The sequence below is a fragment of the Oreochromis aureus genome, linkage group 6 (assembly GCF_013358895.1).
Source record: "Oreochromis aureus strain Israel breed Guangdong linkage group 6, ZZ_aureus, whole genome shotgun sequence".
In the NCBI taxonomy this organism is placed as follows: domain Eukaryota; kingdom Metazoa; phylum Chordata; class Actinopteri; order Cichliformes; family Cichlidae; genus Oreochromis; species Oreochromis aureus.
This window is the reverse complement of record NC_052947.1, coordinates 6,286,596-6,314,408: the sequence shown is the minus strand read 5'-3', so window position 1 is coordinate 6,314,408 and position 27,813 is coordinate 6,286,596. Positions and strand designations below refer to the sequence as shown.

Here is a 27,813-nt window from a genome sequence, read left to right as displayed (position 1 = left end):
ATAAATTTTGCTGTGAGAACATAAGCTTTAACTGGATGGTTTTTAAACATGTCTCTAAGGGGTAGCCAATCAGAGTAAAGTTGTCTTAAATGATAAACTGTGAGTCTGCATCAAGGCCCAGTGTAGTAGAAAAATAAAGAATGTTTGCACGATGGTTCAAGGCAATGTTAGTCTTTACCCTGTAACTCAGAAAGTTGGTCAGTTACCCACTGGTTGTATGTAACTGTTTTCTTCAAATGTCAAATAATTTATTCATAAATAGCTAAACTATGTCATTTGCATTCTGTAGCTCAGCTTTGGGACCTAAAATAAATAGCTCTTGTAGAAATTATCCATCATGCCCAGCTTTAGGACTTGAATTGGAGAGGACACAAGTCTATGTTTGGGAGCAATGTGTAATGCCTGAGTGTCATCAATAACATGACAGTACAGCTGGAATAAAAAGGGGCCAGGGATCGATCCCAGAGGGACCCCAGATGTAACTTTGTCAGAGTTTCACATTTGGGACAAAGACATTTCTGCCTTGCAGGTAGACCCTAAACGGGTTGAGAAATGGGCCAGAGAGGCTGACCCACTTTTTCGACCTGTGCTAACAGTGCCATGATTATTGTGAGAGGCCATGCAGGAAGCTCTGTCGAATGTTACTTTACACAGTGGTGTTACAGTGAGAAACTAGTACTGAATTTGGGACGTTGGATACTTTCAAAATACAATAGGTGAAATCACCATTGACAATTGCCTCATACATGCACCCCTAAGAAAAAGTATCACTATACCAGTCATAACAAAAATGCATGAATTCAGCAAGGACTTTTCACAGAAAGACTCTCTAGGGGATTCATCTGAATTTGATGTGGTCTTACAATACAGTGTAAGACCACATCCTTGCTGTACCACCTCCTTGTTACCTTGCTGTAATGCGGTTCACCTTTCGTGGCCTCGCTGTTTCTCTGAGTGTTTTTGTGCAATTTGGAATCCTTCTTTTTTTTTTTTTTTTTTTTTACAGCGCATTGTGTTCTGCGTCCTGATTGGCTTCGGTCGCTAGTAGTGTGACTCTGAAGTGCTGTACTGTATGTTTGTAAGTTTTATCCCCAACAAACACAGCAATGTCCACGAAACGTTTTGCACTGTCAAAAGCACCTGTGGTAGCACCCAAAAGGCAAAGAAAGATGCTAACCATCGCACAAAAAGTTGTTCTTCTGGACATGCTAAAGGAAGGAAGAAGTTACCATATTTTTCAGATTATAAGGCGCATTAAGTGAAACAAAACAGTCAGATAAATCAAACTTTACTCAACTCATTCTTCTTGCTTCCTCACTTCTGTACCATTGATTCATTAATGTTAAATTCTCTGGCAGCGGCTCTATTCCTATGTTCTGGACCTGAAAACAGGGTTTGATCTTTGGTTTCATTCTATAAAACTGGACTTGTTTTTCTATGAAGGGTTGAACTTTGAGTGTTTAAACAAGAGAGAAAAGTGTGAAATTGTTCATGCCTGTCTGAGAAAAGTGTATACATAGTGTATAGTGAGGGGTTTTACACCCTTAAAACATCTATACAGTGGTCCCTCGTTTATCGCGGTAGTTATGTTCTAAAAATAACCTCCGATAGCTGAAATCCGCGAAGGAGCCAACTTTATTTTTTTACAATTATTATAGATGCTGAGACTGATTATTCTTTAGGCCATTTAGGATTCATCTCTGTTGTCCATGACACTGATTATTAAGCCATGGGGGGAGTTCATATAGTCTTTATCACTTTCTTTAGTTTTGAATATAACTATGTGTCAAATAAGCTTTTTGAATCCCCCAATAATAATAGTAGTTTTATCAACCATCATAGCAGGTGTTCATTGTCATCCAATTTTTCTTGTGATGTTTAAAATAATTACTGTTTCACTCAAAGTATATTGAAAAGGAAAGAACCCTACGTGTCAAAAAGGTTCAAAAGTAACACCAACGTTTGTTTGGGAGAACTGGTCAGACTGCTGACTTTGCTAAAATGTAAGAGTCCACTTGATGACCTTTACAATAAGGCAGATGCAGTGGAATGACTATCCAAACTATCCAAAATGTCGAGGTGCCCGACATTTGAGGAGTTCAAGGGCTTCGGTTAATCTCAGAAAAGTCACAGCGCAAACTTTCACGTACAAAGAACACAGCTTTATGAGGAGTAAATATGTATTTTTTCTAAAACAGATCTCAAGTATTTAGCATTTAAAAGGTTAAATATTCTTTGTTCACACTTGAAGGGAGACAGCGCAGATCATATTTTTCACAGATAATAAAATTAATGCAGCCTTTTTGTTGTCAAATCTTTGTCAACACGATGCCAAATATTTGAGGCGTGACACTTGATACTGCAGTGTGAATGTAGAGTTGCTGCCGCTTAAATGGAATATTTGTTAAAATCGTCATGAAATGTTTTGCGCTTTTTGTTACCTTTGAGAGCTTCTATTCTTCATTATCTGACACATGTTAAGCCAGCCTCCTCTGTCATTTCCTGTAAAAGGCACTTTGCAAGAATCCTAGTTTCTTACATTTTCAATTTGACTCTTTCCTCACATCTGATTTAAGTCACTTATTATGCATTAGGGCATATCTGGCATTACGTATGTGCTATTATTCCTCTGTTCCCATTGAGATAAATGTTCGCCCCAGCACCAGTCTTACAGGTTTATTGTCAAACCAGAAGTGGACATGATTTCATCAATACTTGGACTACATCCATCAAATTAACTGATCCATATCTGCGGAGCGCTTTGGTCACACAGTTAGTCTCTCAGTCCAATCAGAGACTTTCTTATTTCTTCACTCTCTCTCTCTGCTAAACAAGAATTACTGCTGTAGCGCTGTTGTCTTACACTTTCTTTAACTGGCAGGAAAATACTTTTGAACTCTTAAACTCTGTTAACTGCCCAGTGCTATTGTGTTTTCAGTGTTGAATGGAGTCACACTGAATGATCTGCTAAAAATTAACTGAAGCATATCGGGGTCGAGCCATTGGATAAACAATTAGGACCCACATCACATGGCCAAAAATTCCTTTAGTATTTCCTAGTTTCCTAGCCCTTTGCTCCATGTTTTCTGTCTGCTGCAGCTGTCAGAAACAATAATATCTATATTCAATTATAACTTTAATTTTTTTAGTTGACCAAAAATTCTTAAAACAGGTTTAATCTTGCATTCAATTCGAACCGTGATTTTACATTTAAGTTGGCTGTTCACCTGCCGGGGATTCCAGATGACCGTTACTATAAAGCCAGTATATTTCTATGATGGATTTAAGTGCTCATTTTAATTAATGTGCATTTTCCCTTTAACATAAAAAAACTTGAGGAAACTGTGGACATCAACTTAACTATTGTGCTGGGACTTGTGTTTATGGTATATTCAATTTCAGTTTTATTTATATAGCGCCAAATCATAGCAACAGTTGCCTCAAGTTGCTTAGTACTGTAAGGTAAAGACCCTAAAATGATCAGCTTTGGTGCATCAGTACGATCATCTTCTACTGAATATCTGAATATTTGCTGAGTTGCCATAAGTCCCCCTTTTTACTAAGAACACATCATGTTCTGTCCTGAGGCAGGTGGATGCTTTGTGACAGAGGTGAACTGAGTCTGGTGGAGACTGTAGCTGTTGTATTTTTAATTTTTTTTCCAGGAGGAAGGAAACAGCTGTTTGTCAAGTCAGTGCCCAGCCTCAATCAATCTGGCTTCACTCACACAGGGAGAGATGCCTGTGGAGCTGCTATATTTAGACAGAAAAACAGTCCCACAGGCATAGGCATGATGTGGCACACACACACACACACACACACACACACACACACACACACACACACACACACACACACACACACACACACACAGAGTCATTCATACAGTAACAGATCCACAAGCACGGTTAGGCACAGAAACACTGCTCTGACAGCGCCTGTGGTCATTTTGTATCATGAGGGAAAATAATGTTTAGCAACAACATGTAGCGCTCTGAGGGTGCAAACCTCCACCCAAGTAGCTCGCTCTCAGGGCAGTATGTACCTTTAAGAGATTAGTATTGTTTTTGTAGATACTTTATTCTTTTTAAATGTACTTTAGGGATTTTGTAGTGCAGGAATTTTTTTTTACGTGTTTTTATTTGCCCTGTTGAAATCAATGTAATATACTTAACCTAATTTTGTCTGTAATTATTGTTGTTATTTATGTGTATTTACTGCATGTGTTGCATTCATTTCAGTGTTTGGTGAAATTTGTTTAAGTCTTTAGTCAAAAAAGTTTATTTTAAAAAAGTAATATAGTTTTACATAACTCTGTATACTATTATTATCACGTTGACCTTCAGATAAATCTGTTGATGTTGAAGGAGAGGTCAGGGGTCAGATGTGACATGATGTTTTAAATCTTTATGCAGTACTTACTCTACGTTGACCATATACACCGCACTTGTAAGAACCAAAGTTTCTAACTTCTAAGACTTTTTGTCAACCAATAAATCATGAAGTTGGCCTTGAAGATCTCGGTGGATGTAAATGTTCACAGATCGTTACCATGAACCCACTCTGATGCCACTCCAACAATGTTTAATACTTGCACTCCAAACTAGAACTTACACAGCAGAGCTGTATGTGAGAATGAAAATATGTTGAGTTAGTTGACCTGAGCATTAGTCACATTTAGGTAAACAGCTGTACAGTGGCTTCACTTAAAATGCCTTACAGCTTGTATCGATGTAAAGACCATGACCTAAGAATTAAAATGTAAGTCAAAGTGTTAAACAGATTGTTTGTTCTCACATTGTTTGACAAAATCATCAGAAAACCACAAGTGTTTTCACAGAATTGCACATTTTGTCAAAAACTGTTTTTAAAAAAGCTAATATGGGTGTATCATCCTTTGCACTGAAGTAGTGGAACCATATTTGTAGTCTTTAGTGTATCAACAGCTGATAACCTCAGCTCACTGAAATCTTTTACCAGAGCCCAACCAAGATGTCAGGGTGCAGCAATTGCTGCTCTTTTATTTGGATCGCACAGTGCAGGGGGTTAAAAAATCATCCTGTACAAATTAGGGTCGGACTTTGAAAAAGCAGATACCTGATGAATGGCTGGCAATGGCTAGCAGCTGTTGTATACTGGTGCCTTTCTAAATAGGCAGGATTAGTAGTTGTGTATGTTGTATGTACGGTGCATGTGATTTCTGGATTATTTCAGCACAGCTTCAGGATTACATTTTTTGGGCTAATGTATTGTTTGAAGGATTTGGGCTCTGACTCAGTGGCATGCGTGAATTTATCTGCATAATAATTTATACTTTTTGCTTATAAGGAGTAAGTAGAGCTGACTTATCTGGGACAATGCCAGATTAATGGATTTAATAACAAATGAGTGTTGTCATTGTCACTGCTTTGTTGAGTGTGTATTAACCAGCGAGATCAGTGACCAGTGTTTGATGTGGATTTGTTTGGTCACAGCAGGAGGTCACAGAAAGTTCGATTATGAAATCGTTGGGTTTTTTTCCCCCCTAATTGCTCTTCTGATATTTGCTGTACTTTGAAACTGTTATTTTTCTTAATCAGTTTAATTTCATATAAAGTGTCAATTTACAGTGAAACTGCCCTCAAGATGCTTTATATTGAAACATAAAGACCCTGCAATATTAGAAAGAAACCGCTAGGCAATCAAATTAACTCCCTATGAGCAAGCATTTGGCGACAGTAGGGAAGAACTCCCTTTTAACAGAAGTCAGGACTTCTGACATGACCAGGCAGTAGCCACCTACCCTGACTTGGTGTAAGGAAAAGCAAGAGAGAAGAGGGCAAAGAGAAACAAATGCAAAAACAAAACCTATGATAGAAACAAGACAAAATTGAATAATAAGCAGTACTGACATATAAGTGGACAAGGAATGCCCAGTGCATCATGGGAAGTCCCCAGCACAACTAAGGGACAATGAGCATTATCAAAAAGGAAAGTTTGAAGCCTAATCCTAAAAGTATCCAGGCTGTCCAGGAGAGGAGGGAGAAATGCTGTGTTGGGATAATGTGGTACTATTTGCTCTTTAAGATGTGATGGGACTGATCTCTCAGGGCATTCAGTTCGAAATTTAACATGGAGCCAATGATGAGACACTAATATGGTGGAAATATGACTTCTGTTTCTAGTTTCTTTCACTACTAGTATCTGGATTTTTTATTTATTTATTTTTTACTTGTGTCTCAAGTACTTTTGTATTTTAAAAAAATGTGGAAGCCAAAATGCCCTTATTTATGAAACAAGAAGCTCAAGCAGATGATTTAGTTTGATTTAGTGTTGCTCAGTCTCACAGAAGACAGTAACAGGAGGTGAAACCAAAGGATGTAATAACTAAATAACACAGTTGTAAAGTTCCTCTTGTAGATGACAGGAGTTGTTGTCTGTGGGATAAATGTTGCTGCAGAATTTCAGAATATCAAATTATTCCTCCTATTTACCAAACCCGAAACATTTGCAGAATACTTTGTAATAAGTAAAGTAAAAACTTGTCATGGTGATTGTGCAGTTCCATCTGAACTAAGAAACTGGGATGCGGTCAAATATTTTTTTTCCATTTAAATAAATGAAATCATAATTTAAACACTGCATTTTGTATTTTCACACATTATGTTTGAAGATTGTTATTATGTATAAAGATTGTGGGGGCTCCAACCAGTATCTTCAGATTGCTAATTTTATCTAAAATCAGAAAACTCAAAAATATTCATTTTTGATATAAAACGGAGAAAAAGAGCAAATGTTAAACAATGCTGAAAACCCAAATCATTTAGAATATGGGTTTGATGAAAAACTACTAAAAAAAATAAAAACTGCTGATTTTATGTTGTTGTCAAAGTGACAGATCGAATACTTGTTGGTACTGTGAATAGAGAGGCTGTGGTGTCTGCACCATGTGGGCTGTTTACCTGTGCAAATATATTCAAGTGAACATACTGCTGCAAGATCAAATCCTGGACAAACTGCTCTGAAATACAGTGTTTAGAGATGACATAGTGCAGAGCGTAAGACTGAAAACAAGAAGGAATCCTGGGAAATTGAGGGAACTGTTATGGAAGCCCCAGCTGAATAATGGCAAGCAGTAATCTGTTGCACAAACTGATATCATGGTGTTTCCAACATCAATAGGCAGGCTTAAGCCCTTCTTCCAAGTGATTATTTGAGCAAAGCATCAGGATTACATTTTCGGATGAAATGGTATAAATAAGCTGCTGAGAGCAGCATCAGCAGAGCAGATTCCTGGGAGACGGGACGCTAACATGTTTGCTCTCCTCTTTTGTTCTTCTCCAGACCTCCCAAGTTTCTCAGACCCTCACATTCCTCTAGTGGCTCGTGAGATCATGCAGCGAATGATCCGCCAGTTCGCTGCCGAATATACCTCAAAAACTACTCAGGACGACCCGCCCCTGCCCAACGGCACCATGAAGGACCAAAGCCTGCCGAAAGCAGTGTCTCTGGCCCCGGCCCCCAGCTCTCCGCCCGGGCCACTGGCTGCGCCAAACTCTCCTCCATCATCTGCCTCCTCCTCTCCATCCCCGACCCCAGGACAATGCTTCAGCCCCACCTCCGCTGCTGGTGCCTCAGCACTCGCCTGCACCCAGAGCAGCAACAGTACGGGAGCCAGTAATGGTGGGGGAGGAGGAGGAGGCACGGCTGCTGCCTCTGCACAGAATCCCGTCCTCAGCAAGCTTCTCATGGCCGACCAGGACGGCCCGTTGGACCTCACCGTTAAGAAGAACCAGGCTGATCCAGAGCCCAGCCAGCAGGGTGAGAGCAGCACACACACACACACACACACACACACACACACACACACACACACACACACACTTGTTTCTGACCAACATGTGGGCTTTTTTTTTTTAGGCTTTTACTAACCAAAAATATGAAAACCACAAATCAAGCTCAGTGTTTGTTTTAAACAGGCAGGGCGGGTCTGCTGTGCAAAAATACTTCCTGCTCTGTATTTAATATCAGTTTGCACAGACGACAAAAAGAATCAGACAAGAGTGTTTAAACAAAAATTTTAATGTATGATTCTTTATTAGTGCAGTGGTAATTCAAATTTAGAGTTGGCTGCTGTTATTAAAATAATTAAAATGTAGATATGTAGAAAATGAAAATAGAGCGGAAATGTGAAAAATATATGTAAAAACACATTTCAAATTTTTACTAATAAGTATGACACTTAGTGTTTGTTCTCATCTTCCCAAAGTATTAACCACACCCTGGGTTGATTGCCTGGCTCAGGTCCATGATTAATGTTCTCATTTCTCACACTGACAGCAAACATTTGAAGCAGACTTGCACATCAGACGATACAATTCATTTTTAGTCGTCGTCACGGGTTGCGCATAATTGTCCATTTTCAACTTTCAAAGCGTGCACACTGTTTTCCTCTTGAACATGACCGTGATCTCTGGAAAGACATGCTTCGAATCAAGCCTGCACGTGCAGCGCTTTACCAAGTCCGGAATTGTAGCTCAGGGCTCAATCTCTGTTTAATCAAACTGACCCAGCAGGGTGTCTGCGGTTTGATCACCGAGCAGGCTGCTGGGGTGAACCAACAGCTCACTGCCTCAACCCTCACAGTGTGACCGATGATCCACTTTAATACCAGCTTTTTTAGAATCTGCTTACAGTAAGCTTACTTAATTTTTACAACAAAGAGATGTAGGCATTTAGATCCACCTCGTGGTCACGAGCTATCTCTCTCTCTCCCACATGCACAAACAAGAAACGCCTTTTAAAGTGATTCTGACTCAATGTGGGCTCAGGAATCGTTTCAGTTACACAGCAAATGTAATTTCCGGAGAAGAAAAAGAGACGCATTTTATTTGCTTCACTAATCAGTGTTTTGTTACATCTGTGTGATGGCTGATTGTCAGCTGGAGCACACTGCAGCCATAAATTCTACAGAGAAAAATCATCTTTTCATTTAAAGGTGCATCATTATTTTATCCATTAATATCTGTGCTAGCTAATTGTGCCGCTATTAGAGCATTACATGTTCACAGAACATGTTTTTACCCCGTCTGCTGATTACGCACCAAAAGTCTTCAGCAAAATATCTTAATATTAATTAATATATTCCGCTTATCCTTATCAAGGTTTCATTAATGAAGAGCTAATACTACTACTACTACTACTACTAATAAAAATAATAATAATAATATTAGTAATGATACAAAAAACAATGTCTTAGAGCAATCTTAACTTAAGCGCAGTCTTTGGCTTACTTTTACATACACTGACAGCGTTATTTGAAACTGTGGCCATGTTTATCGTGAGCATGCACATGTGTAATTAGGATTGCTATCATACCAGAATTTCAAACTCGGTATGGACACCTAGGAAAACATTTGTCGCTCCCTACCATTGTTGATAGGGGGAATCAAGTTAAGGGGCATATTCTTTTAAATAAATCTTAGAAAAATACTAGTGCTTATTTCCTGTTCTTGTGGTGGCTTGGCACATATGTCATTGCTAATCAAATAGAGTCGGTACATTATGCTGCACTGTCTCTGTCTACTTGCTGGCAGACTTTTCTCAGTTTCAGTCTGACAATCTGGCATAATACTATTTAGACTCAAAGAATTGTGTTACCCTGTTAAATCAAGGCTGCCCGTTGTTGTTTCAGGCTGGCAGGACTGCTCCAGCGTTAACATCATGGTTTTATTATTGGGTGCAATCCACTACCTAAATCGTATCACCTAATGTGGTGATCAGGTGCTAATAGTTAAACTGCTAACAGGACAATGCACACCTCCCAGGTTAACATTTATGATAGCGGTGTTGTTGAAATGTGAGCTTTACTGCCCCCGGGAAATGTCTCATAAAGACCGCTGTCTCAGTCTTTAAGATGCTTCCGCAAGTTGTGCTGCTTGTCAGCTATTAGTGAGGGCAGGGCCTGTGTGCCTGTCTGTCACCAGCAGTGCTGTGTGAGGTTGGGTGTCAGCTGAAGGAAGTGAAGACAGCACTGTTGGTATCAGTACTGCTGATAATGGGTATTTAATTCAGTAGTACTTTTACTTATCAATAAATATCTGAATATCTTTTTTTAACAACCCTAAGTATAATTTAGCATTCGCTTAAAGGTTTGTCAGAAATTCATTATTGTACTGAATTTACTGGAAGCTTTTGTTTTTGACCAGAGTGTTAATGTAACAATTTAAATAAATGTAATCACTATTAAATGCATTTAAGGGTCAAACATAGAAGAGAAATCTGAAGGGTTTGTAACCGGAGTCGTTTTAATCTCTTCCTATTTCTCAGCCCCAGCCCTGCTCTGTCCATCTGACACTAAAAAAATAGTACAGATTCTCAGGAGCATTTTTTTTTTGATTCCCGACTAATTTAGACAACCTTCTGAGAGTCACTCAGACAAAAAAAATCTGCCCGGCATTAGACACTCGGCGGGTGTTAATTTCATAACCTACGAGTAACAGTTCGTAATCTGATTAGAACTGCTGCATAAATATTCATGTTGATGGGGTAACTTTTTTTTTTCTTATGACAGTTTAATACAGCAACACGGGGAGCTCGTATTACCACCATCAATGCATCCTGTAAAAACAAGGCATGCTAATGTAGAGGTCGATGATAATTAAAATGTTCATTAGCTCGGAGAAGGACCTCATTAGTGTAACTTGTTATGTGTAATTTATCATGGTTGTTATCCCTGGGCGTTTTCTTACTTCAGTGCATTTTCTTAAAGATTAATTTAGGAGACAAAACGTGTACACGTACAGAGTTTGCTTCCTTGTTAAAAACTTATCATGCGTATGCCGTATAGAATATGCATATGCGAGTATTACAGTATGTGTGCATGTGTGCATACTGTAATTGTCACAGTCAGTCTGGACTCTTTTTATATATGGGTAGCACGGTGGCGCGGTGATTGGGTAGCCGAGGCCTTTCTTTTCCAGCTTCCTCCCACAGTCCAAAGACATGCAGTTCGTGGGGTTAGGTTAATTGGTAACTGTAAATTGCCCATAGGTGTGAATGTGAGCGTGAATGTTTGTCAGTCTCTGTGTGTTAGCCCTGCGACAGACTGGAGACCTCTCCAGGGTGTGTTCTGTTTCTCACCCTATGGTAGCTGGGATAGGCTCCAGATCCCCCACGACCCTGACAAGGCTCCCCCAGAGCATGGATGGAAGGATATGTGTACATATATATATATAATCATATAATCAATCTTTCTTTGTCATTAAAAGGATCAGAATTACATATTTTTACCATTTTCTGCTTTGAAAATGAACAGATTTTCTTTAAAAGAAAATAAAAAAATAACAGAATGTGCCAGCTTACACTTTTTTCTGCTTACTTTATGTCACTACATAGGATGATCAGTTTTTTCTCCACGTGTGTGTCAAATAAACATATTGACAAATAAACTGAGATTTCACACTCAGCATGTAGCCACAGTATTTCCAGGACTTCACTGCAAGTGTCACACAGATTCCACCTGTTCTGAAGCACACAGAACATCTTTTTTTTTTTTTTTTTTTTTTTTTTACTATTTAACTAAAAAAAACTGGGGAAAAAACAGGTTGTTTCATATACAGACACAAGCAGATGCCAAAGCTTTTAACATTCATGATGCCGATCGATCAAGCAGTGATGGAAAATTGTATGAATGTTTAAAATGCAAAATCGTGATATGCAGTGTGAAGTGGCTCATATATAAAACACATCCAACCTTCCAAATAATGTCGGATGTTTCATATACATATACATATATATGTATATGTATATATATATACATATACATATATATATATATATGATGGGGGATTTGTCAGTATAGCAAACAGAGTTTATACTTTCACTCTGGAATATGGTATGGTCGTCATGGCAACTGCCTTCCTGCTCAGGTTAATCAAATCTTGATTGCAATCCAAAACCTTCTATAGGAGGGCATTAAACATGTCTGGTGAAAATCAAACTGGACTGAAGAGGAGAAAATATAAATGCATAGTATACTAAAAGAAAATGGATCGTGCAAGGTCTGAAAATATCACGCTTTGATATGCAGGTAACAAATTTGTCCTGGCTTTTACATTTTCAAATGCTCGGTGGTAGTGTATGTAGGGATCTTAATAGATTCAATTTCAGTCACACGTGGATTCGTTTCTTTGTTTTTACTTTGTGTTTTGCATTACAGACAAATTAATAATCAGAAATAGAGAAAATAATATAAAAAAACACTCTTGTCTCCCTTTGAAATCGTTTCTTCGGAGATGTAATTGTAAAGACATACAGACATTTACAGTAAGGGTTACATGTCTTTACATGTTTTGGCTTTCCAAAGAAAAGCAGTGTATTGAATAGAACTGGAACTCTGTTGTGTTTAATCTTTTTTTTTTCTCTCCTCTTTGTTTATTCTCAGATGGCGTCCTAGACCTCTCCACAAAGAAGAACCACAGTGCAGGCAGCCCCAAAGCTTTGCCCAACTTCACCCCCAAACCTGGGCTCAAAGGGTAAGAAAGCAAACTAGTCTATTTAAGCCAGGGGTGTCCAAACTTTTTTCACTGAGGGCCACATACATAAAAATATAGGAGGGGCTGGGCCACTTACTAGAAATTAGGTATATAACCTTAACTGTAGCGTATTAAAGTTAGAAAAATCATTTAAAAGTGGTCAAATGTGTTATATTGTTGAATATAATTAAAGACAAAACTGCCTTCATCACAGCTTTCCATAAATGGATCTTTATTGATTTATTCAGAAAAAGCTTTGGTAGCTCATTCTCAGAACAGCAGCAGATTTCTTCTTGGACAGAAGATTTACAGCACAGAGAAAAAACAATAAAGGGGAAAATGGGACGGGTACATTTCAAGTTTGTTATTTAAGTTCTTAGGCTTAGCAACACACCTGTTAACGTTCGTTTGAAACCGTTATAAACATTAACAGACTGAACTGGACTTAATAACACGAGTCCATATAATTTTAGTGAATTATTCTGGTGAGTATCAGCTGCGCTGGGTATGTAAATCGGGCCATCCAGCCGCGGTGCTGATCGCCACTCGTGCCAAAAATCCAGACAAATGTCACTTGATCAAGGAGCAGATCTGCATCAGATGAGATCAGCTGACTTTGCGTGTGCGTGCGCTGTGCACAGCGGTGTGTACTCTGTGCATTAACAAGAAAAACGCATATAAGAAAGTGGTGCGCAAAAGCAGGGTAGTGACAGAATTGATGCGCATTATTGATATTTGAAGCATGCATGCTTATTAACACACGGGTACTGTGGAATATATTTTTACTCACCTAAAGTGCTCGTGCTCTTGTCCACTCCCCGCAAAAAAAAAATTAGCAGCTGTGCGGTGTCTGTGGCATCGGTGCTCTCATCGCATGCGATGGAGTAAAAATCAAAAGCACAGCTTTATCAGACAGTTGCAGTTTAATGTTGGCTGACGAGTCTTCAGTGCGTCGAACAACTGTATTTCTGGACATGCTGACGTTGTTGAAGTCCTGCACTTTTTTCGGGCACATTATTTCGGTGACTTTAACGAGGCAGCGTTTTATGAGGTCTCATCTGAAAAAGGCTTGCCACGTCTTGCGATGAGTTGGGCGACCTCATAGCTGCTATTGGAGCCTTTTCCTGGACAATTTGAGCACGAAAAAATACTGTTGCTGACCCCGCAGGAGAGCTACCCTCTGCTTTAATTTCTGCTCTCGCTCAGCACCAGTGTAGGATGCATAGGCCTGATGTTTGGTTTCATAATGACGTCATACATTATACTCTTTCATAACTGCCACAGTTTCAGTGCAGATCAAACAGACACACTTCCCCTTGAATTCTTTGAAGAAATATTCACTCTCCCACCGTGTCTGAAATTTTCTGCACTCACTTTCTACCTTTCGCTTCTTTGGTTCTGCCATGTTTGGTAACTTGGGGTAAATTTCTTCTGTGATTGTCCTTTTTGGTAGAGCAACTGCCTTGATCAACAGTAGAGCCCCCTGGTGTTAAAACTAAGAAGTGCAATACACTCAAGCAAAAGTTGAAGTGCGGGCCATTTTCTATTCTATTTATAAAATTACTTGAGGGCCAATTAAAAATGGACGCGGCCCGCGGGCCGGACTTTGGACACCCCTGATTTAAGCAAAGCAGCTCAGTTATTTGCCTGAAACAGCACTGGTGGAGGAAATAAAGCAGTGTTGTCATTTTGCACTACACTTCACAGACAAAACTTGGCAGTCTCTTTTATGGCTGTCAACCATATTGATTACCAAATACTTATTAATTAATGAATACTTGATTTAACTTAAATAACCCTATTAAACTCAATTACAGCTCCATATTTTTTCTTTATCTCTGCTAAAGTGGCTTTAGGCTCCAGGCCTAAAGACTGGTTGGCAACCATCTGACAACCTCCAGGTGCTAAGGAAAAATTCGGATTCTGTGACCAGTTGTTGATTTCCAGCATAGAAATTAGTGCAAATACCCACAAGCTATTCACCAACCAGCAGTGAAACAGCACCTTTTGAAATGTGTGGGTTGCAGTGATAAAAAAAAAAGTTACTTTTAAAGCAAATGTTTCTGGTTTCCATTGTGATTTTTCAAGTTTCACTGCAGCTCCGAGGGTAAGTGGCGAGTGTTTCCAGACAGGTCAGTATCTTCCATACAAACTATGAGCGACTGCAGCAATCGGCTGTCAACCAAAGTAATCACAGGGAGGTTTGTGGTGCAGCAGCCTCTGTGTGACAGATATAATGAGCCTTGGAGTGAGCTCTCATTTCACCTTATGTGAGATAAGAAATTTTAGCTCCTCCCCCTTGATGCCAGCTTGCTTCTGATTGGCTGCTGCTGCAAACAGATGGTTGGAAGATTAAATGCTTGGGACTGCTGCGGTCTCAGCGAAAGCTGTCTGGCTGAGATCAGCATATTAGGGAATTTCTTCTCTGACATGACACAGAGCCCAAAAAACCCCAAACTGTCTGAACTTTAGAGAGACAAACTGAGCTTTTGGATCATAGAGATTATTTGTAAATAAACTGTACTGGCCTCATTATTCGACCTATAGCAATATTTAATATAGACCTCCACCACTATATGAAACACACCTAAATAAAAAGCATAATCTCTCCTCTGTTTTGTATAGTCAGTATTTGCACCATCGGTATATCCTGCATGCATTCACAATAGATTATTTTCGTGAAATGGAGCTGCAGAGTAGATCTGTCAGTTTATGAACCCGTATTCACTTTGGGTTGAAAGTGGGGAGCTGTTAACAGGTAAATTAGAGGTCATCAGATTTTGTTATGACTGCACTACTCTATCTTGTTATGCATACTCGATGTGGCTGTCATCACTAAATAGCACCTTTTTTAAATAAATAAAAAGTGACTGAGAAAGGGTACAAATGCAAGTTGCTCTGTCTCTGTATAGCTGTGTGATGCTCCCATACTGTTAGTTCAGCTAGGCCACAGAGTCAGGCTCAACCTCAAGCCTGGCAGATCCACTCTTCCTGGGCTGGCACTTAGCTGACACCCTTCCACTCATCAACTGCCCACAGTTGCTGCACATCTGCAAGCCACTTTTCAACCCACATCCACCGCAGGCCCTCCTCCCTTCTGTGACATAACTGTTGTCATTGATTCCTGGTCTGTGTCTGTGTTGGGGTCTTACTGCTCCCCCCACCATTAAGTGTAAATTATGGAACCACGTATGTGTCAGTTTTGCGTAGGTTTTTTGGCTACGCAGGATTTTTGGGTGTGCAACCAACACAGACGTGCTTGCATGCAGTACTTCAAAAAAGCAACGGTGTGTAGGCTGACAGTGATGATGCTGTGTGTAGGAAGAATGCTGACTGGTTGAAAAGTAGGTTTAAACAGGAAGGAGAAGAAGTGTGAAAAAATAATCAGAAATTTAAAGAAGCACGCAGGAGAAGCGAAGCAAGGAGTTTGCACTGTTTTTAACACGCAGTTTCAGTCCACTGCAAAAAGCTCTTTGTCTGTTATGACTGCTGTGTTCTCCGTGGCAGGGGCTAAGCTAAAGGACTAACAGCAGCCCACAAACACTGATCTGTAGGCTAATTCGCAAGAGTAGCCCACAGTTGTTCCAAATGTTTTGACACTGCCCCCAGGTGGCAGTGCACAGCTACAACATGTAGATGGTCAAGAAAGTGTGTTTCTTTCACCAAGAATCTAGCAAATCTCTCTCACATGTTAAAGATGTTAAATCATGTAGACAATAAAAAGAGTTTGTGTTTATATTCGGTACTATATTATCCATTCATCCAGGCAAAGGATTCACAAGCTTATGTTGTGGCGAGGCATAATCTCTCTGTCTACAGTTCACAAGAATCACTCCACCTCCTGCAGTGTTGGTCAGAATTAAATCGAACTTCACCACAATGATAGCCTAATGGGACAAAGGTCACATTTGTCAATTTTCGGGCAAGAATTGCGATGGATCTTGAACTGGATGAATTATTACGCTGACGTTCTGATGATAAATTTATTTATTAGTTATTATTAATCTCTGACTCTCTTTTAAACTGTGTTTTTTGTCCCTTCCAACACCTCCATCTGTTCATGGCAGATGTTTGCCATTTCCTGATCCTGGTTCTGTTCAAGCTTTCTTCCTGTTAAAAGGGAGTTTTTCCTTCCCACTGTCGCCATTTGATTCCTCAAAGGGCGTTGTTTGATTGTTATAATTTTTCTCTGTATATAAAGTGCCTTGAGGTGACTGCTGTTGGGATTTGATTATATAAATAAAACTGAATTCAGTTGAATTAAAGTCAGTTAGATTCTTGATTTTACAGAAAATACACTTTTTTTGTAAAGCCGAGCACAGGACCGATTGTGCCCATATTCAGTTTCTCCACATTTCTCCGCTTTTATTCTTCACTTATTGATTTTACTCTGATGAACTCTCATCAGTTTAATGGTAAGTTTATATAGATTTGTTTCATCAACCCCACAGTGTTACAATAGCAATATCAACATGACTTTGGCCTGCAGAAAAACAGCCTTTGTCAGTGTCTTCAGTGAACTTTCTTTGCGTTGCATTCTGTTAACTATTGATGAACATAATTTTCCTTGAGGTCATGTTAAGAATCAGAAGCTATCGTACTTGTTGTGCATCAGGAGGGAATAAACAATTCATGCTAATTGCGGTGGTCATTTTCATGAAAACCTTTGATCTGTACTGGGGGTCAAATATGGATTAAAACAGGTTCGATTCAGAGAGCATATGCGAGCAGGGAAACCTTGCATCCACCGTGCCAGGACTCTCCTTTTGATTTGGCTGTAAATGCATCTACTGCTCCACTGAGATGTTATGTTAAATTTGGGCATGTGTAGTGATGTTCAGTTTATGGCTTCCTCATTTTACCCCAAATACTCTCCGATAGTCTTGGTTCCTGTCTGATCATCTGTGTTTGTTGCTGACATGGATGATATTGCAATCAAGGTTACTATAACAGAAAAATATTAGGTGAAAACTGACAGACACTCAGATGCTTTTTTTCTTACCCTAACATAGCAACAGATTTCCTGCTGTCAAACCAAGGCTATAGCCCAGCAGGTAAACCTTGGTGAAGTATTTGCACAACACGATTAAAACACAGTTAGAAACAGCACCTTAAGCCTATGAGGATAGGTCTTCCTTCTAAGGATTGAAATGTCTCAAAAGTCCTGAGGCACCAGGCCTATGAGCCTCACTACCAGTGAGGCTTCCAGTAATATTAGCTATAGCAGGAGACCAATCCTGAACTTCCTGCCAGTGTAACACAACATTTTATACACAGCTAGACAATTCTCAAAACAGTCAACATGATAGTATACGCATTGCAGGTATGCATTGCTGCTTACTGGCAATTCATGTCAATAATTTTCAGACCATGTTTGCGTACCATTTTTTTTATTCAAGCATTCCACAAAATGATACTTTTGCTACCACTGGCAGCTGCTCGTGGTACTTGGGAGCTGCAAAAGTGTATACGAATATGTCTTTTAGTTTGAAATGGTTTCAAATAACAATATATCCACTTAAATTACTGAGAACAAAAAAACATTTAACAAAGTTAAATATTGGCCGCAGGACACAGTATTTCTTTAAAATCCTGCTGAGCTTGGTTGCTTGGAAAGGACAAATCAAACACCCAGATGTTGAACAGATCTTCCAGCCGGTCTCTTCAGGGATCCCACACTTTCATGCACATTTCTTTGCTCTTTTGAATTTTAAAAATATACACTGTCTTTGAATCCTTAGATCCACCATTATTTCCCTGATGACTACATGCTTACTGTAATAAAACGCTTTATTAGAACGTGGACTCCAAAGTCTTTCGTTAACTCTCCATTGTTTCCACAAACGGGAGACAGCACACTGTGCTAATCTGACTTTAAACTCCTGCTGAGGACAGTTTCAGAGATTTGGTCTGGCTTGACAGGCTATTTCCTGTTGTTAAAGAGCCTTTTTTTTTTTTTTTTACTGTTGCTATAGTTACTTATCAAGGAACATTAACTGCAGCGGTTCTACACTAGAGGTGGTGAACTTTAGTTTAATAGTTTACTTATCCAAGAGTGAGGTGAATATACATAATATACATGAACAGGTCTATGTAGAGTTCTGGAAACCCACTTCAGAAAATACCGTGCAGTAAGTTTTGGCCATTTACTAAAGCATTTCAGATATTTATTAATTTGAATATCATTTTTTAACATTCTTCAAAAGTTCAAAAATATTTATCCTACCCCCGCTTGCTAGCTGAAAACCATTATTGTTAAACCATTTCCACAATAATAAAGAGGAGGCAGAGTAAGATGTCATCATAGTGTTGCATGAACTCAACACTCATTTCCTTTCTTTAAGGCCAGTTCAATTCATTTCAGTTCACTTTTATTTACATAGTGCCAAATGACAACAAGAGATGCCCTGAGGCGCTTTACATTGTAAGATAAAGTAAACCCACCTATGAGTAAGTACTCACAGGACACAGGGAAGAGAAAACTTCATTTTAAGAAACCTCTGAGAACCACTGAATATGATACACAACATTTGGATTGGGGTTATCCTGAAATGTATCTGGACAATTCTTTGCATTCCACAAATAGTGCTTTTAAGTGATAATGCTCTCATATTGACTTTGAAGTTTGATGACAACCAATGATTGTGGCTGATATCTGTGATATTCATTGGCATCTGTTGGTGTCCTCCTACTCAAGAAGTGCAGTCACAGCCATATCCTTTATTTGGGCACACCGTCCAGGTATGTTAACAACCAACCAAACATTGGGCAGCTCATTTTGGCATGTTTAGTATTTTTAATTATTTCTTCATTTATTTCAAACAGTTTTGGAAGTCATGTTCAGGCCAGTCGGCCCTTCCTGTCTCGTGTTTATCAGAAGGCTTAGCCTGTTTCTGTTGTGACAGTCTTTGATATCATTCAACTTCCCCTCTAGAGAACCTCTTGCCCTGTGGTCCAGACTTACTCCACCTTCACTGCAGCTGGCAGTAATACTTGAATAATAATGAATAGAACAAGGACTCCCATCACAACAACTATTTACCAACCCTGGCATCTGTTAGTTAGCATCTGACCATTCAGGAAGAGACTCCCAAGGCAACTGGTTATTGCTGTATAAATATAAATACAATTTAGTTCTGTTGGTAACAGCAAAATTAAACCACCTTCATGCAGTGGGTTACATCAAAAGCAGCAACTGAGATTTATTTAGACCAAAGAAAAAACCATAATGCCATGCATCCTTGTGCTACATTATATTAAATGCAGCTGCAGTAACTGTAAATAGCTAATTGATGCTCAGTATAATGTGGGAAACAGTAAATGTTCTGCTTAAAAAGAAAACGTGTTGCATAAAAGAGGTCAAAGATTTGTTTTATTAGCTTGTTAGTTTCAGCTTTAATTAATCACTCAATACTGTATGTATTAAAGCACGAGTTCATATAAGTGCAAGCTACAGTTTGTTGCTCTTTTCTCTTTTTTGTAATTACCTCAATTGTTTCAAATCTACCCTTGTCTTAAAATTAACTTTGATCTTATATAAAGAACTGTGTTCCTGAAGTTCTCGTCTTCTTTTTCTCCATCCAGACTTTCAATCAAAGCAGATCATACCCTGCCAGAGGTGGAAGAGGAGGATGGGCTGCTGCAGAAAAGTTTGCAGGATGGAATGAGGGAGAACTATGTCAACTCTAACTCCTTCAAGCCCCCACTGGCCCGCTCACTGCGTATTAAGGAAGAGCTTCTCAGCCAGAAGCATCGCCTTCTGAGTCAACCTCCTGCTCTTTCATTGTCTAATCTAGAGTCAGCTGGCTTGCTCAGTCATAGCCAGTCCCATTCCTTGCTTGGCCAGAAGGGTTCTTCTTCATTTTGGGGAAGTAAGGCTCACCTTGAAAGCCTAATGAAGCTGAAGCAGGCCAGTGGAGCTTTGACCGACCTCAAAGACCTGCCTACATTCCTGGAGCATCAACACCACAACCACCACGGAGCCTTCTCCTTTAAGAGTTCCCTTCATCATCACCACCACAATCAGGTTTCCAAGGCCCAACATCATCACGTTGAAGGAAAGAGAGACCAAGGCCACTCTCCGCCTGTTGACCTGAAAATCCCCCAGGTTCGGGGCATGGATCTTTCCTGGGATTCCCATTCCTCTGAGCTTTATGGCTACGGTGCCATGGGGGTCGGGGGTGGTGGCCATGGGGACAACACCCTGAGCCGGAAGCTAAGAGCCATTCTGCCAAAGCAGAACCGCCGAGGAGGAAGCCTTGGGAGCCTCTTGGATGGGGCTGCTGAATATTGGAACTCAGACTTGGATCACTCAAGTTCTGGGCCAGCGTACTCCATCTCTGACGTAGAAGGGGACCCAAGCTCCAAGCAGCCAAGGAAGAAGAGAGGCCGATATCGCCAGTACAACAGTGAGATTCTGGAGGAGGCCATAGCTGTAGTGATGAGCGGGAAGATGAGCGTGTCCAAGGCACAGAACATGTATGGGATCCCACACAGCACCCTGGAGTACAAGGTCAAGGAGCGCATGGGGACCCTGAAGAACCCCCCAAAGAAGAAGCTCAAGCTGATGATGAAGATGGAAGCAGGAGGCCAGGAGTTTCCCAACGAGTCGGAGAACACACCCACTGCAACCCCACGAGGCGACGGTGCATCGCTAGCAGCTGCCGAGCTCAAGGACAATGTAAAAGAAGAAATCGATGATGATTTCAAACCGATCGACTAAACGACTTACACATGTAAACCTCAACTGACTTAAGTAATTTGAAAATGGATGGGGCTTTATTTGTGCCAATTTACTTTGCAGTATCTGGGTGAGCACAAATGCAGGGATTATATGAGGAGGATTCTTAAACTGGAGAGACACAACTAATCGGATGGTTCTTAACTAGTGTCATTTGAGCGATGCTATAGAAGCATTTGTTCAGCTTTTCTATCCAGGGGCTTAACAAATGCAGCTAAAGACATTAGGTAAATGACAATTATTTACGCATGCTGATAATCCCCAACCCCCAAAAATTCTCTCCCGTCGTTTATGAACTGAATGATACACTGAAGCGTTGCTGCTTATAAATGCAATCTGCTTTGGATTAATATGATAATGATGGGGAAAAAATAAGGGGAAGGTTGAAAATTAACTCCTTAGGAGAAGTGACAAATTGGTCCCTTTATCACTCCCCTCTCGCTCATCAAGTACTAGCTCAAAATTGCAACTGTAAGGTTTAATCGTACCATTGATATTCCTCAGTTAGGGTTCGGAATCAAACCCAGTCTCTTATTGCCAGGTAGCCATGACGCTTTAACTGAAAATCCTTTTCTTTCCTCCTTCAAATATTCTGCTAATTTCCGTGCGGACGAAAAGCAAGAATAACCCATCCTTTTTATGAACGAGAAGACACAAAAGTCATTCAGGGATGCATGTTTGTGAGTTTCGTGGACACTACTGACTTCTATAATCGACTTCTTTTCCTCCATCTTTTCGTTTGATTTGTTTTGCTTTCTTTTGCACTACATTTTGGGTCTGGCGCTTACAGACCAGGTTACCTCGGCATTGTTGCCCATGCATCATGCACTTATTATGGTCTGTCTCTGAAGCCCAGTCACAACTTTGCAAAGGGTCAGAGGTGCACATCGCCTGCATACGCTGATTCATATTCAGATGCAGGAGGCTTCTTTAACCCTCTTTTTTGCCAAGGGACAATTTAAGGGGTGATCTGCTTATGGATCAGCGGGTTTTTTTAAGGCGGAATGCTACCTCACGGACCTCCATCAGTCTCTCACTGCTGATCCTGGAAAGCCGGAGCCACCCGCAAATGGTGACTAAAGTGAGCTCACCCTCTCATGAAGATCGTTACTGGACAAATGCCTTTTAGGATCAGAATGTGAAACTGTGCTGCTACCCAGTTCATTATCCAGTTCCTATAAAGGCTTTAGTTGACCTAAGCTAATGGATTTTGGCTTCTTAGCTAATGACACCATATTGCTGATGTTTTTTTTTTTCTTTCCTTTTTCTAATCAAAACCAAGCAGAAGCAACTTACATGAGTTTTAAAAGAAATTCTTCTCCCTAAAACTTCAAAGATGGTTTTAAAGGCAGTTTACTACAACAATGTGCATTTATTGTGGGGTGTTCAGTTTGGGGTGGTGGGTGGGTAATATGCAGTGGGCAGGGGTAGTTGGTAGGTGGGGGAAAGGCAGATTTTAATATATTATAACTTATTATGACTGACTATGTAAAAGCCAATCCATGATTCTGGGTGTTTTTTTTTCTCTCCTCATTTTTAACTCAGGGTAACTGAGACAGATGTGGATTACAAATATGGTAATTTCCTGTTGGACCTAATAGTAGATGAAAAGAGGACACAGCAAGCTTCTCACCAGTGCTTTGACTCTGGGAGGGCCATATGGATAATATGGCAGTGCCATAGCAGCAGATAGACCTTTAAGGAATACTGGAAAAGAACAGAACACTGATGTTGGATTTGTGGATTTATGGCGCTTAACCTCTAAGATAGCACTTTTTAAACACAAGAAGAAAAACAAAGGAGGAAGAAAGTTTAAGGTTATGCATGCAGTGTAGCTCTTTTCCGAGGAATACAACAGAGGGGGCAATGAGGAGGTCAGAGAGATGGCATAAAAAAAGCTTTAGTGTTTCTGAAAGGTGCAGCTTGGACCCAAACTACTTATTTTCCTCTCAATTACCTCCACAATTTAAAAAGAAAAGAAAAAAAAAGTTTGACAGCTTGAACAAGTTCAGTTTTGTGTAGTGTTGTCTCGTTGTTTTCCCCTCCCCTTCGTCGCTAAATGTCGCTCTTCGCTCCTGACACTGCCTGGTGCTCACCCAGTCTGTGAGATTTTTGACATGAGAATTGTAACTCTCTGCTCAGATGAAATGACGATGATTCACTCCTTTTGAAATGTATTGTACATTTTATTTATTTGATTTGATTTTGTTTATTCTCTTTTAACAAATGGCATGCACCACTATTTTTGGCTGATTATGGGTTTGGGCCAATTCCGAATATTAATGTTGAGCGTAATAATAATCCAACACAGTTAAGTTTTGAATCAATCACAATCTAATTATGATTAGAATCATTTACTACCTGTTGCAATCTTCTCCCACCCTTGGGGTTACTGGCTGTCCACTTTGTGTGACTGCCAGGCATGCAAAGCTAAGTGAAGTAACTAAAAAAAACAACAACAAAAAGTAGTAATCCTGGAACAATATAGCCAGGAATCAATATGCATGAAATGCGTCCAACACTTTGCCAATGCTGAGCATTTGAAGTGTCTAAAAGGTTGCCGCGTGCATCAAGTTGGACCCAGCGAAGGACAATGCACTGATCTGATAGTTAAAACAGGATCAAAGCCTGAGTGGTGATAGTAAAGCACTTGTTATGAACCTGCCTTTGATAAAAGGCACCAAAGCTGTGAATGAAAGTAGGAACAAAACACAACTCACATTGTGTTCCCTCACGCCAATCTCCCTGGTCATGTAATACGTTTTTAAAAAAACCCCAAAAACCCATTTATGCATTATGTAATTGGCGTCATGTTTGCATAAATTAACTCAATTGGCACTTTGACTGAGATCCCCTGAGAGAGGCAATTCCTTGAGGGCCAAACAATATCTGCTGTCTAATTTATTCAAGTGACTAAATCATGTACAAAACTTTCCTCTCGACCTTTCTTGAACCTGTTATGTTACAGCTGGCTTTGGCTCTGTATTTGTCATTGCTTTCTAAAAGTACAAGTACCATTTTCAGCCTGAACTTATCTACTGAGGTGCATGCCATTTATATATACACATATATTTATTTTGTTTCTTTTTCTCTTTGGTTTTGTTGATTGTTTATAGTCATGTGGTTAACCGCTCCCCCTGTCCGAAAAAGTCCTCCTCCTTGCAACCGAGTCTCACTTATGACCGTGTCTATCTATTTATATTCTAGACAAAATAACAAACACTCAAGTTAATGAATGTAGTGACATGAATCCGTCAAACAGCGGTCTGCAGACACATTCCGCTGTAGCTTGATTTTTTTTAACAGACTGTTGCTTTCTCTCCTTTTGCTTTCTGCTGCTGTCATTGGAAACGCAGTCGTTTTCAGTAGCCTTCAATACTGCAAATGTCTCAGGATCGAGCCAGTGGGATGGGCAGCAATATTTGTCAGTCGGAAAATGGCGCATGACTTAACTACCTGTACTAAATTAGTAGACGTGTGTACGCACGCACGCGCTCACACACAACATGTTAACTTGGTCAGTAGAGACCAAGTGCTATACCTCATTCTCAGAACTCCTTTCCGTGCCTCGTACTTTTATGTATCCCTTACCTGGGAGCTTGGCAAAGGTGTAGTTGATACTCCGGGAAATACAGTATCCTTCACTGTTTCTTTGCTTTTATAAGCTTTTCTTCTTTGTTTCGCCTTCACATTGCAAAAAAAGACACGTCAAGTGTCTGACTGACCAATACTTGCCACCCACCGCTTTTAAGGTATTTTTTTATTTGCGAAAAAACCTTATAGCATAGGGGATTATACAGCTATCCCAGGTTTAGGTTGGTCTTATATGGGGAGAGTAAAACCCTCTTCCTACTAAAATTCAAAACATTTACAGATTCAGTCATCTGGTTTCACCCTGGAGGCAGTGAGTCAGGTTGGTTCCACCCTGGTTTGAGAAGGAATCTGTTTTTTTAAATATACATATGTTTGTTTCCAAGTGTAACAGAACTCCAGGATGAAACCTGACCAGGGTACTTTTTGTCCTTTTTCTTTCTCAAACCCAGAGAAATCAGAGGCCCAGCAGTGGAGATTGGGGGACAGGTGGACAAGTTAACCTTCCTTTATGAGCTGTGATTTAAAAAAAAAATCCTAAACATTTGACACTGTATTCCCAAACGAAACAAAAAAACGCAGCACGCACAGGAAAATGTCCTTAACGATGTTCAAAATGAAAAAAAGCTATATCTTATGAATATGTATGTATTTATTTTTACTGTTTTTTGCATCTTCATGTAAGCTAATCAGTTTCTCTTTGCTTTTCAGGTCGGTTTTAATTCAATTTGTGTTTTTTCTTCTGAGAGAAAGACTGACAAAGCTATAAAAAGGAGTAAAAAATGTCAAAAAAACAAAAAACAAAACAACTACTGTAACCTCACTTATTAGACGACACGTGATGCGCCGTTCTGTCATTAGGGCGGTGCACGATGTGGTGGGATACCAGGAAAGAAAGAATTATGTATGTGATCGCCGTGCACCTCTCTGCAGAGAAGTTGCGTCTGTTTCTTATTCTGTCACGCTGCATATCTGGTTGTCATTTATACCTCAGGTCTGACCACTTCAAAGCAGCTGATTGTATATTAGAAACACACAAACCAGAAGAATCAGGATTTTTAGTACGGCTCGTTTCCAGATTTTTAGATGTAACTGACATAAGCAGATTTTGAATATTTTTTTTTCTTGTTGTGATTGTTTGTACTGTTGTTCCTCAAATGGCATCTTTGTTTGTTAAACAAAAAAGAAAAAAGATGAATTCTTTAAAAGCCAGAAGCCAGGTTTCCATGAATACAGTTCTGTATTCTTGCTAGCACAGAGCGCGCGCGCACGCACACACACCAATAGAGACGTGACGCACCCACAGCAACACACATTCTCGCTCCTCATCAGGTAGCCACACTTTGTGTGGGCGGATTATATGTATAATTATGAAGCTGGAGTCTGCCGTGTCTCTTTTAGAAGCAGGTGGGTGTGTTTTGTCCACAGCCTGCAGAACATCAGCCCTGCTGGCTGATTTTGATCTGGCACACTGGGGCACTGCAGGCACTGCCTCTGTGAAAATCACTTTGTTTGTTTCTTGCCTTTCAACAAAGACTCCTTTTCCTTTTTTCTGGTAAAGGAAAAATCCTCCCTACAGTTGTTCTCTTCTAAGTGGCCAGTCTGTGGTGTTTTGTGCATTCCTGCAGTCTTTTTTAGAAGGTTTCCTTCAAACTACCCAGTCTATTTTTGCTGCTGTAAGTGACAACCCTCAGTTCCCAGGACTTCTTTTCACGGGGCCTGGAGGATGGGGATGAATTTATTGGGTGGTGAGGCAATAGAAATGGAACAATTTACAGTTGAGGGCTGCATTGGGTTTTGGTTGGACGTGGGGAAATCAATAGCAGAACGTGCTGTTTATTTGATATAGAAAGAACGTGTGGTAAAGCGTTGTATCTGCTTGCCAAAAAGCACAAACATGAAGGATGACTTTTCGTCAATAAATCATTTAAGTCTTATTTAGAAGGCATGTTCGAAGGAGCATTTTCTTTATCTGTTTTTAAATAAAATCCCACATTTGACCTATAGCGAGACACTTCAAATGATATAAAGGCAAAGTAAGCATTGCTCCTCGACTGTCTCTTGCAGGATTGCATGCTGGTCTCTCGGGACAATTGGAGCTTTAGGCTTGGATTTATCTACTTAAAGACAAAAATGATTCTGCAGTCTAAAAACCAGCTGCAGGAATGCACAGCATATCACCAGCAGTTAAAATGATGGATTAAGTCCCCAGTCCAGAATTAATCCCAGTTTTGGACACATGTCTGAGAAAAATATGCCCAGTGTGCTTTGGGATGGATTTTTCTTTTAACCACATATCCAACTGCATATCCAAGAATCATTTTGCTCTCTTGCAACAGGATCTGCTGCACTCAGAACACAGTTTTCCAAAGTAAGAATCGGCATCAACTGACAGTTACAGTTTTCCTCATCCATCGTAAGCTGTGCTGTTTCTCCTCGACGCTGCTAAGAGGTCTGTTGAAATGTGCATCTCCTCTGACGCGGAGCATGATGCCAAGTTTTTTAAATGTCAAAGCGTTTGTGACAAGCAGTCACTCAGGAGCAGGCTGGCTTTGAAAGCAGAGCTGAGTACAGATCTTAAAGGCCAGACACGCCTCTGGAATGATGCTGATCTGCAGCAATCAACACAACAGACTCCTTCACTCGCTGCTGTTTAAAAGCGTTAAAGAAATGTTGACGTGCCAGGGTTTTTTGGTACAAATCACAAACTAATAATGCCCTCCAAGGATAAAAAGTTATTTGAACATTTTTCCAGTAGGCTTTGATTATTTTTATGGGGCCGAATGAATAAGTGATTACATAAAGTTGTTCAATCAGTGGAATCAAGAGTGCCTTTTTGTAGACTCTAATCTTGAATTTGAAGACACAATCTCAAATCTAGTGCTCAAGGGTTGGTTTCTTAATCAAGTATAATCTAACAACCTGTTTGAAATTACAAAGTAGCTTGAAGAGTGGCATTTTTCCTTC

General features: G+C 39.9%; 1 protein-coding gene across 2 annotated transcripts in view; it reads left to right on the top strand.

Moving 5' to 3' along the window:
- The window catches only part of lcor (ligand dependent nuclear receptor corepressor), a 77,592-nt gene extending 54,934 nt beyond the window's left edge, over window positions 1–22,658 (top strand). For both annotated transcript variants that reach the window (XM_039613479.1, XM_039613480.1), the window contains 3 exons: window positions 7,324–7,800; window positions 12,425–12,515; window positions 20,100–22,658. In XM_039613479.1, coding sequence (XP_039469413.1) covers window positions 7,324–7,800; window positions 12,425–12,515; window positions 20,100–21,237 — 1,706 coding nt within the window. In that variant the 3' untranslated portion in view covers window positions 21,238–22,658. The remainder of the gene's footprint in view (window positions 1–7,323; window positions 7,801–12,424; window positions 12,516–20,099) is intronic.
- The last annotated feature ends 5,155 nt before the right edge of the window (window positions 22,659–27,813 follow it).